At 36.7% G+C, this 10,668-nt stretch overlaps 1 protein-coding gene across 1 annotated transcript; it reads left to right on the top strand.

Moving 5' to 3' along the window:
- Window positions 1–282: 282 nt before the first annotated feature.
- LOC113075749 (RNA-binding protein 33-like) lies at window positions 283–10,393 on the top strand. The gene is made up of 6 exons (XM_026248443.1): window positions 283–1,029; window positions 1,120–1,212; window positions 1,517–1,591; window positions 3,772–3,939; window positions 6,288–6,422; window positions 9,219–10,393. Exons 1-6 carry the CDS (start codon window positions 303–305, stop codon window positions 9,434–9,436), a joined length of 1,416 nt encoding a protein of 471 aa, XP_026104228.1. The 5' UTR covers window positions 283–302; the 3' UTR covers window positions 9,437–10,393.
- Window positions 10,394–10,668: the final 275 nt, after the last annotated feature.

The following is a 10,668-nucleotide window of genomic DNA, read 5'->3' as shown; positions in this document are numbered from 1 at the left end:
AACCTCTGGAGCCAATGCCTCATGAGCCAATAGTACATCATCATGAGTCAATGCATAAACCTCATCAGCCAATGGTGGAACCCCATGAGCCAATGCATATACCTCATGAGTCAATGGTACATCATCATGAGCCAATGCATAAACCTCATGAGCCAATAGTACATCATCATGAGCCAATGCATAAACCTCATGAGCCAATAGTACATCATCATGAGCCAATGCATAAACCTCATGAGCCAATAGTACATCATCATGAGCCAATGCATAAACCTCATGAGTCAACTGTACATCATCATGAGCCTATGCATAAACCTCATGAGCCAATGCATAAGCCTCATGAGTCAATCGTACATCATCATGAGCCTATGCATAAACCTCATGAGCCAATAGTACATCATCATGAGCCAATGCATAAACCTCATGAGCCAATGGTGGAACCCCATGAACCAATGCATAAACCTCATGAGTCAATAGTACATCACCATGAGCCAATACAGAAACCTCATGAGCCAATGGTGGAACCCCATGAGCCAATGCATAAACCTCATGAGTCAATATTACATCATCATGAGCCAATGCATAAACCTCATGAGCCAATGTTGGAACCCTATGAACCAATGCATAAACCTCATGAGCCAATAGTACATCACCATGAGCCAATGCAGAAACCTCATGAGCCAATGGTGGAACTTCATGAGCCAATGCACAAACCTCATGAACTAATAGTACATCATCATGAGGCAATGCATAAACCTCATCAGCCAATAGTGAAACCTTTTGAATCGATATTAGAATCTCATGGACACATACCAACAAAGCCAAAAAGTGAATCTCATAAACCAGTACCACAGTCAGAGACAATGCATGGATCTGTGCTGCCAAAAGTAGAGACCGTTTCATCAGTACACATGCCACATGAATCAGGACCAAAACATGAGGATATAAAGTCAGTACTACAGAAACCAAAGGAGTCGGAAGGAAAGACAAATGGAGAGGATGAAGGATCTCATACACACACAGCTGTTGGAGGTATGGCTCAGCTGATGGTTTCAAACGGCCTGTAGTACAGAATATAGTATAAACCTGTGGATTGCTCAGTTCTTTTCTTTGCTCGTCTAGACCCACACAAACACTCAGAAGAGAATGATAAAGGAGATGGTGAAGTAAAACACATTCATAAGTGGGAGAGAGAAGATGAAGAGAATAAAAAAGGTATCCATTGTGTGAGGTCAATTTAGAGCACATTGTGTGGCTAGTTAAATCTGTGTATGCATAGCAGTCATTAGAATCCATATTAGCATGGAGCTTCATTAGCTTCTGTAGCCTACCTTAGACTGTGTGTGTGTGTGTGTGTATATATACACACATATAGTGTATAATATGGTTGGTAGCAATTTATGGTTAGATAGCTGGAGATTTGCTTGTCATAGACTCGATTTGCTTTGCTTGTCATAGTAGGAACCTAGACCTAGATTTAGAACATATTGTAAAAAATAAGTCTTTTCATTCTCCGAAGCTCTTCTGAAGTTCTTACTGTCTGGAGGGCAACAGACCGTACAGCTAAAAGGCATCATATATGACGACTTCAAAGGTGAGAAGGAAATTAATATGAGCTGAGAAAAGGTAGAAAGAGATTTCAAAGTACAATGTCACAGTATTTAAAAGAATGAGGGAACATACTAGATAAAAGACTTTAATATTCTAGAACCTTTGACTCAAATGGGTTCTAGAGCTCACCGTAGGTTTTTTAGTCTCTAGAACTATAGTTAATGTGTTGTGTGGAAACATGAGTTGTTTAGAAGCACTAAGTAACTAAATAGATCTACTCCGAAAGTTATAGTGTTTCTGAATTAATTTAAATTTTATGTTTAGCAGACACTTTTATTGATGCACCGTAGAAATGTCATGGTGCCACATTTTTTTTAATGAATCAAGGAGAGTTATAGAACACAGCATACTATAGAATTTTCCAATAGACCTTTGTCAGGGTACCATGACATTGTAGAATTTTTGTTGTTGTTGTTTTTTTTGTGGTATTTTTGCCTTACTGAAATGGGAGAGAGAGGGGGCGGGATTGGAAAATTTCCTTGAGTTGTGATTCGCACACGGGACGCCCATGGTGTAACAGGCTATCAGCGCAGTCATATTTACATTTTGACAGGAATAAATTCAAAAAGAAGTCTGTGAGGAATAGAAGTGACCAAACAATTGTCAACTGACCAAACATCTTTCGAAAAGACTTTCAGTAGACAAAAAATTATTTGTGATCTAGATCTTCATACAGCACATGCTCTCACAGCCTTGGTAGTTTTAAGGTCTACAAAAGCTCAATAGAGGAACAGGTAACTGTGAAGAGTCCTAGAACATGTTTCAGTGGAGATGTGAATGAATGGTTAGTACTTTAGAAAGATCTAGAACAAGTGATGTTTAGAGTTCAGAAACTAGACTCGCTGAGTTTGATGTTTCTCAGCATTCTAGTGTTCAAACTTTCATTAATCCCTTCATCCCTGCTTCTCTTTATTGTGTGTAACTCTCATTTATATTTCATTGATTTGCATGTTCCTATGTGCTGAGACAGGCTCTGTACTGAGTTCTTGTTCTCTAGCTTTTAAAGTGTACATAAATATTTGAAAGACACGTCTAAACTGATAAAAAAAAAAAAAAAAAAAAATCTGAAATAGCTAAGAATTCCTTAAGCTGATTAAATGGTCTGCTTAATATGCATTTGTAAAAGTTTACCTGTATATTAAATACCATTAGATTATGTTGTGCCTTTAATTGTACTCAAACTGACACATACAGCAATTGCCACATCAGGAACATTAGATGTAGCTATACAATCTTAACTATGTTTAAATGGTTCATTTTTTTTTTTTTTAAAGAACTGTATTTATTTGAAATAGAAATATTTTGTAATTTTCTAAATGGCTTTACTGTCCATTTTGATCAATTACATGCATCCTTGTTCAACAAAAGTAATAATTTCTTTAAAAAAATACATCTTAGTATGTAGCCTACACCTCCACATTCTAGAACCTCGTATCTGTCGCGTTGAGGTCAAAGATGCTGTGTAACGCTTGGCAAGGACTGGGTCAGATTCTCAAAAAGGAGCGACACTGAATGTGGTTCATTGATGCACTAGACACTGATTGGCTGTGAGTGACAGTAAGAAACAGGACAGGTGTGAATGGGAACTGGGAGAACCCCAGCAGTTTGATCTGCTTCAGAAGACGGAGAAACAGCTGTTTTAGAAACACATCTGTCATCAGATTTCCCAACATCCCTGGAGCACACATACACACGTGCACGAGGTGTGGGAAAGACTCCCGTAAGAGTGTGTGAAATATCGCCCTGTCAGCAACACACACAAACACCCACACACACATCTTCACTCCAGCCGTCGATACTTTGGGCGCAGCAGGAAAGACACAAAGTGAAGCAAAATAGCATTGAATTGATTCAGCATTGAGATTGATTTAGTCTGAATGTCATACTCTTAACATTCACATCACAACACTTCCTAGTCCACCCGGAGCATTTAAACTAAACCGCAAAAAATGGAATGGAATTTTTCAAATCATCATGATTATGACGTCATAAGCTCATTAACATACCCCGCCCACATTAACTAATTACTGTATTCAGCAGCTTGACTGACATTTTACATCCCATTTCATCTCATTATCTCAAAACCCAGGAAATCTTTTCTCTCTTTTAACCCTTCTTTACTTTAAAGTGTAAAGAGTTAACGTCTCTCTCTCTCATTGTCAGACTGTGAATGTAATGGACACTCGAATCGCTGCAGTTACATCGACTTCCTGAACATAGTCACGTGTGTGAGCTGCAAACACAACACGCGTGGTCAGAACTGTGAACACTGTCGCATGGGCTTCTACAAAAACACCTCTGCAGAGCCTGATGATGAGAATGTGTGCATCGGTGAGTAAAGGTGTACGTTTTATATCTGAAATGTGCACAAATGTTGTGCAAAATAAATTAAATCACTGGCTCGAGCAATATCTTAAATAATAAGAATGGCACAGGTTCAATTCCCAGATGCTAGAACTAATAAGAAAGGTCTTCAATACAACCCGTCAAAATAAAAGTTGAATTTCACTTTAAGAAATTATGACAGAAATACAGAACCATTTTACATTACAATGTACTTCTCAAAGTCATCTTTTTAAACCTCTTTTGTGTAGGTTTGTTTTTAAAAACAATGTAAAAGAACAAAAACATTTATTTGATCACATTTTAAAAGATTAATTAAATAGTTTTTTTTAAGATTTGATATGATTACCACCATTTCTGATAACAAATGTGTACAAAATCAGGTAAAATTAAAACTAATTAATTATTTTTTTAATTAATTAATTAGACATGCTTTTTAATTAATACAATTTGATTAAACCATTAAAACATAAAAAACACTGAATTGCGGATACTTTAAAAAATATATATATTTTATATGGCCCAAAAATTAAATTATTAATTTTATTTAATTAATTTTATTGAAGTTTTTTTTTTTTTACTTTTAATAAGTTGTTTTTGTATTGTATAAGTTTCATAATTTTAATTAAATAGACATACATTTTGAAACCTTTTAAAATTTAATGTAACCCTTAAATTAAATCCAGAAATTTTTTAACAGGGATAAAATTAATCCTGAAAATGTAAAATAATAATAATAATAATAATAATAATAATAATAATAATAATAATTAGCAAATAAAATAGAATTTGTGAAAATATAAAACAGAAAAATAAAACTTTTATTGCATATTTTCATACATGACCTTATAATTGCAGTGTCACAGTTATTTATTGAAAATAACTGCAGAGTTAACCATACTTGATGAAATTGAAATAATTACAATTACAACACAAAAAATGACTTTGGTTGCTGATTCATTTTGTCAGTTTTAGACACTAAAAGCAATTCAGCAAAAAAATGCCTCAGATTTTGAGCATTAACCTTTAAAGAGCGCCTGTCCCAGACAGGAAATCCCTCTAATTGAAACAAAAAGAGAGACACTTGGAAAAAATACTAAGGGTGTAATCAGTAAATAGAAATACACAGACAACTGAATAAAGGAAGAAAGAAAGAAAAAATGCTAGATGAAACAAAACTGCGCTGGACGCCACGGTCAGCAAAGTTAAACTGAGAGCATCACATTAGAGATTCCCAGCGGTCCTCAAATAAACTTCCAGAAATAAACCCGGATGTGACAGCTCTTATATCAGCACGATGCTGAGAGTACCAGGATGGAGAAGGAAGTCCATCTGCTGCACGAGGAGGCAGGGCGCGGGGTAAACGAAAGCGTGCTGTGAAGTCAGCACAAATGAACTCGCCCTCATCGGGTGTGTGCCAGGTGCCAACATGGCACAGGGTCAACACCAAGATCTCCACGAGGAGAACATTTACCTCATCCTGAGCTCACAACAGCACTGAGTCTACACTGTCTATTTTCAGGAGTTCTCACCGAAGTGCAGTAATTCATTCTAATGCAGTTGGCTGCAGCCCAATGCAAAAAACGGATGTGTATAAAAATATCAGTAGATAGTTTCTAAAAATAAGAAAACATCAAAATGATTCATTTGCCACTACCTTACACTATAAAAGTGATGCAATACGTTAGATCTTCAAGCAATATAAAATACTTGTGAGATTACAAAGGTTAGCATCATCCTGGTTCCCTCGACACAAACCAATAGGATTTGTCCATCGCCTTTTATTTATTGCAGAAAATTTGTATGTGTTCATCATGATAATCTTCAGGGTTTCTGCAGGTTTATGAAGACAAAGTACATATATCAAAATCTTTATAAGACCAAGTAAAGAATATTTAAAGAATGCATTGAAGAAAACACAAATCTTGATTTAAGGATGTTTAGAATTGTATTCTTATTTTTTTTTTTCTGTGCAGCGTATTCAAAACTTAAAACCTATTAAGACTTTTTAAGGCCTTAAGTCGTGGAAGGGCATATTAAGACCTTTTTAAACACAGAAGAAAATAAATAGCATACCTTATTCTTTTGAACCACAAAAAAGCAACTACATAATATGCACTAAAGTGACATTTTTATGAATAAATATAATAAATAAAAAAGGTGCATGCAAGAAAACGGAGTCATATGTGTATAGCAACATTAATGCATGCAGAACTGACAACAGAAAAACAAAAAACAATTGAATAAAAAGGAAACCACTGAGCCTTTTTGGCACATGTAATGTTTTAAAAGTTCAACCTTTTTCCCCCCAACTATTTCTCGCTCTTTCTTTTCAGAGTGTAACTGTAATACGATGGGCTCGTTGCACGACCGCTGTAACGGTACCGGCTTCTGTCAGTGTAAAGAAGGCACTACCGGAGTCAAATGTGATGACTGTCTCCCCGGTTATTATTGGAAACAGGGCTGTTTCGGTAAGTACCTCCCAGATTCATTAACCACTTCCTAATCAGACTTCATTCAACTCTCCAATCAATGTCAAAGTGTGCAATTGCCTCTCCATTCTCCATTTCAAGTTTAAATCAGATATTAATTGGCTCAGTCATTTACAAGGCTTTTGTTTCCAAAAGCAGTTTGAAATAAAAGTTGCCTTGTAAATAATATATTTAGCTTGCAGTCACTTTTGAATGACAGAGAAAGGAGAAAGATGCTTAAAGGAATAGTTCAACCAAAATTAACATTTGCTCACCTTTACGCCATACAAGATAGAGATGAGTTTGTTTCTTCATGGGAATTTAGAGAACTTGAGCATTGCACCACTTGCTCAGAAATGGATCCACTGCAGTGAATGGGTGCCGTGAGAATGAGAGTCAAAACAGCTGATAAAAACATCACAAGGATCCACATCACTCCAGTCCATCAATTCATGTCTTGTGAAGCCAAGAGCTGCATGTTTGTAAGAAACAAATCCATCAAGATGTTTTTCACTGCAAACAAGCCTATAATCCATAATATTGCTTTCTCCAGTGAAACAGTCATCTTGTCTGAATCAGAAGAGAAATATGCACAGATCAAGCTCTGGTTACCATTTACCAGCAATGTCACATTTTGACACCAGACTACTAGTGACCAGTTCACTTTCTGTTTAAAATAATTTGCGTGTTTCTGATTCAAATATTGGAATTTGTTCCAGGTCGTGTAGCACAAAAAAGGGGTGTGGTCTCATAATGAAAAGGGGCGGGATTCAATTGATTTGACAAGAGTCTGACTCCTTATCACGGCGCATTAGATATATACTGCACATCAAAACAGCATATTACTAGTGTCTAATGGTCTGGCTGTCCGTGCATTTAAATGATGAGCTGCCATGCAGATTCTAAGCAGCCCTTGTTCATTGGAAACTGGTTTGTGGGGTAATGATCACATTTGTACCTGGATTCCCATGGTGTTTTAGAAACCCTGCGCACAGCGTTTTCCCCGTGATCCATCTTTAAGATGAAACAGGCCCATGGCCAGAACCGCTAGCACAGTGAGAAGAGAAAACAGAGGAGAATCCATTAGGGACAGACGTCGGGAGCTGGATTAGTCACTTTCTTAAAAAAGATTTGTTTTGTTCTTGGGTTAAGTGGATCTGCATGCAGTGAGTTTTCACTGGCTCTAGTAAATACAGACCGTTTGGTTAATAAAGTAAGTTTTTACATAGTTTAGGCAAGTCTTTCAGAGCTTTTTTTTTTATTACAATCTCATAACCTTTTCAATTTTGCAAAAAAAAAAAAAAAAAAAAAAAGACCATTAAGTCTTCACAAACACTCTTTTTCTGGGTTATGTTCAGAACGGCACACTTCAAGCTTAATTATCTATATTATACACAATGCACTGCTATTATAATATTATATGCATAGTGCATAGTGTAGTATGCTATTCTGGACATAGCCATAGTCATCCTCCTCTTTCTCATTTTCTGGCCTTTCTCTCTCTCACACACGCACACACACACACACACTCATTGTTCACTGCTGAGACAGTTTGGGGTCAGGTGTGCAGCACCTGGTCCATTAGTACCCAGACTTCTGCGACCCATTGTGGCTTTTAATGACACCATACGCCCATGTTAAATATGACACAGATACAAGCCACTAAGTGAATGATCGTGACTCTGTGTGTGAGAGAGAGAGGCGCTGCACTACACTACCGACCAAAAGTTTGGAATAATTTAGATTTTGAAACATTTTTGTAAGAAGTCTCTTTTGGTCATAAAAATAAAAATATCAAATTGTACATACAGTACAGACCAAAAGTTTGGACACACCTTCTCATTCAAAGAGTTTTCTTTATTTTCATGACTATGAGAATTGTAGATTCACACTGAAGGCATCAAAACTACGAATTAGCACATGTGGAATTATATACATAACAAAAAAGTGTGAAACAACTGAAATATGTCATATTGTAGGTTCTTCTTTTGCTTTGATTACTGCTTTGCACACTCTTGTCTTTCTCTTGATGAGCTTCAAGAGGTAGTCACCTGAAATGGTCTTCAACAGTCTTGAAGGAGTTCCCCGAGAGATGCTTAGCACTTGTTGTCTCTTTTGCCTTCTGTCTGCGGTCCAGCTCACCCCTAAACCATCTGGATTGGGTTCAGGTCCGGTGACTGTGGAGGCCAGGTCATCTGGCGCAGCACCACATCACTCTCCTTCTTGCTCAAATAGCCCTCGATGCCTTCAGTGTGACTCTACAATTTTCATAGTCATGAAAATAAAGAAAACTCTTTGAATGAGAAGGTGTGTCCAAACTTTTGGTCTGTACTGTATGTATATAAAAACTCTTATCAAGCAATTGAAATGCACAATAAAAACAGTCCACATTCTGCACTACATTCCAAGTATTCTAGAGCAGAGCATTGATATATGAACTGATATCAGACATTTAACTTAAGTGAAATTTAAACTGTCCCTCTATGTAAAAGAGATGTGAAAAAGTATAATCTACAAATTATAAATCCCGGTAATTCACAACCTGAAAAAAAAAAAAATCTGCAAATTAGCTCATTCAAATGATTTCTGAAGGGTCAATCAATGCTGAAGACTAAAAATAAATTCTATAAATCTTTTAAATTGTAATAGTATCTTACAATATTACTGTATTTTATCAAATAAATGCAGAGAATTAAAAAAAAATCATAATTTTCCAAACTAGTCTTAGAGAAAAACGGTGTATTTGCTTGAACATAACATAACATGTATATAAATGTTTCCTCATGTTCTCCACAGTGAACGTGTGTGACGATGAGTTACTCTTGTGCCAGAACGGGGGGACGTGTGTTCAGAATCAGCGCTGTAGCTGTACGCCGGACTTTAAGGGTGTTTTGTGCCAACAGTCGCGCTGCGACGGAGGCAAAAAGTGCAACGGTGCCAGTGCACTCACACTGAGCCTGGCACTTCTGCTCTGCCCGCTCCTCGCCACCCTGCTGGGCTCCACCGCCTCCTGAGAGACTCCTGCTTCCCCCGCGGGCACCGAGAGGGCCAGATGCTCAGCATCGCCCTCTACAGGGTGCAGAACACCCTGCAGGACAACAAGAACCAGAAACAAAGACTCTGGAGGAGCTGGAAATCAATGGAACTCAAAATGTGCGCCTTACATATACACTGAGGACAAATAATACCAAAAACACATACACTACAAACACACAATATCAACAAGAACTCAGCTTCTTGTGCAATAGCTGCGAAATGTAATAGAAACTGCACTTCCTTCACTCTGATTGGTCTATGTAGGAGGCGTGTCCTCACAGTGATCAGAGATTATACGCCATTTTCAGGAAAGGTCCAGCTTCACGTTTTTTTGTTTTTTTTTTAACACTCCCTCGCTGCAGTTTTTAACATTCGACGAACATGTAACGAGCGCTCACTGTTATTCGCTAAAAAGCAAAGAGTATGATATTATCGCGATATTTGTTATATCATGACTATTTAAGATTTTAGGCACTGTACTCCTGGTGGTTATAGGAATGTCTGTCGGCACAGTTAGAGGTCATTGGTATTTATGAAGTATTTGGGACATGAACACACTATTCAACTCGCAAGAGAAGATATCTATCTAATCAAATGGAATTATTATAAACCCACATTATTTGACTATTTTTGGTAGAGAATATTTTTTTGTTTTGGATCTATATAAGAGGCAAAAGGTTTTATTACACTGTAAAGTTTACATCACACTATAGTACGAGAATCTATAAAGTAGAGTTTACACTGTCAGGTATTACAGAGGATGGATTTACGCACTAAATGTACCAAACAGAATTTATTTATTAGATGGCAAACTCTACTGAAATGTATGGGATGGGGTTTATTACACTTTATGGTGAACAGATTTACAAAACTAAAAGAACTGAATGAAATTTGATGACACTGTAAACATTACAGTAAATGTGACTGTTACTTGGCCACGTTTGAGTTGTTTCTGTGTGGATCATTTCTTTAGCACCACATAAAATTACAATTCGTAATAATACATTTAAAAACACATAATTCATGCACTGTAAGAAATAAATATGCTTGTGTTGTAATATAAAAAATATTACTGTAAAAGGGAATAAAAAGGGTTTTCTTCACTATAAAAGTAAAGTAAAAACTTAAAATTATTAACAGTCATGGCATGAAAGAGAATAAAGAGCGTTTATGTACATGAGGGTGTAACTGAGTTCTTTTTTAATTTTGC

The sequence above is a fragment of the Carassius auratus genome, unplaced genomic scaffold (genome assembly GCF_003368295.1).
Source record: "Carassius auratus strain Wakin unplaced genomic scaffold, ASM336829v1 scaf_tig00017625, whole genome shotgun sequence".
NCBI lineage: Eukaryota > Metazoa > Chordata > Actinopteri > Cypriniformes > Cyprinidae > Carassius > Carassius auratus.
Note: the sequence above shows the minus strand (reverse complement) of the source record. Positions and strands in the feature narration are given on the sequence as shown.

Excerpts from the sequence above, each read along its gene's own strand:
- LOC113075749 (XM_026248443.1), top strand. The coding sequence starts at position 303 with ATGCATAAACCTCATGAGCCAATGCATAAGCCTCATGAGTCAATCGTA. Across the intron at positions 1,030-1,119 it reads TACACACACAGCTGTTGGAG|ACCCACACAAACACTCAGAA; the intron begins GTATGGCTCAGC and ends TTGCTCGTCTAG. Across the intron at positions 1,213-1,516 it reads AGATGAAGAGAATAAAAAAG|CTCTTCTGAAGTTCTTACTG; the intron begins GTATCCATTGTG and ends CATTCTCCGAAG.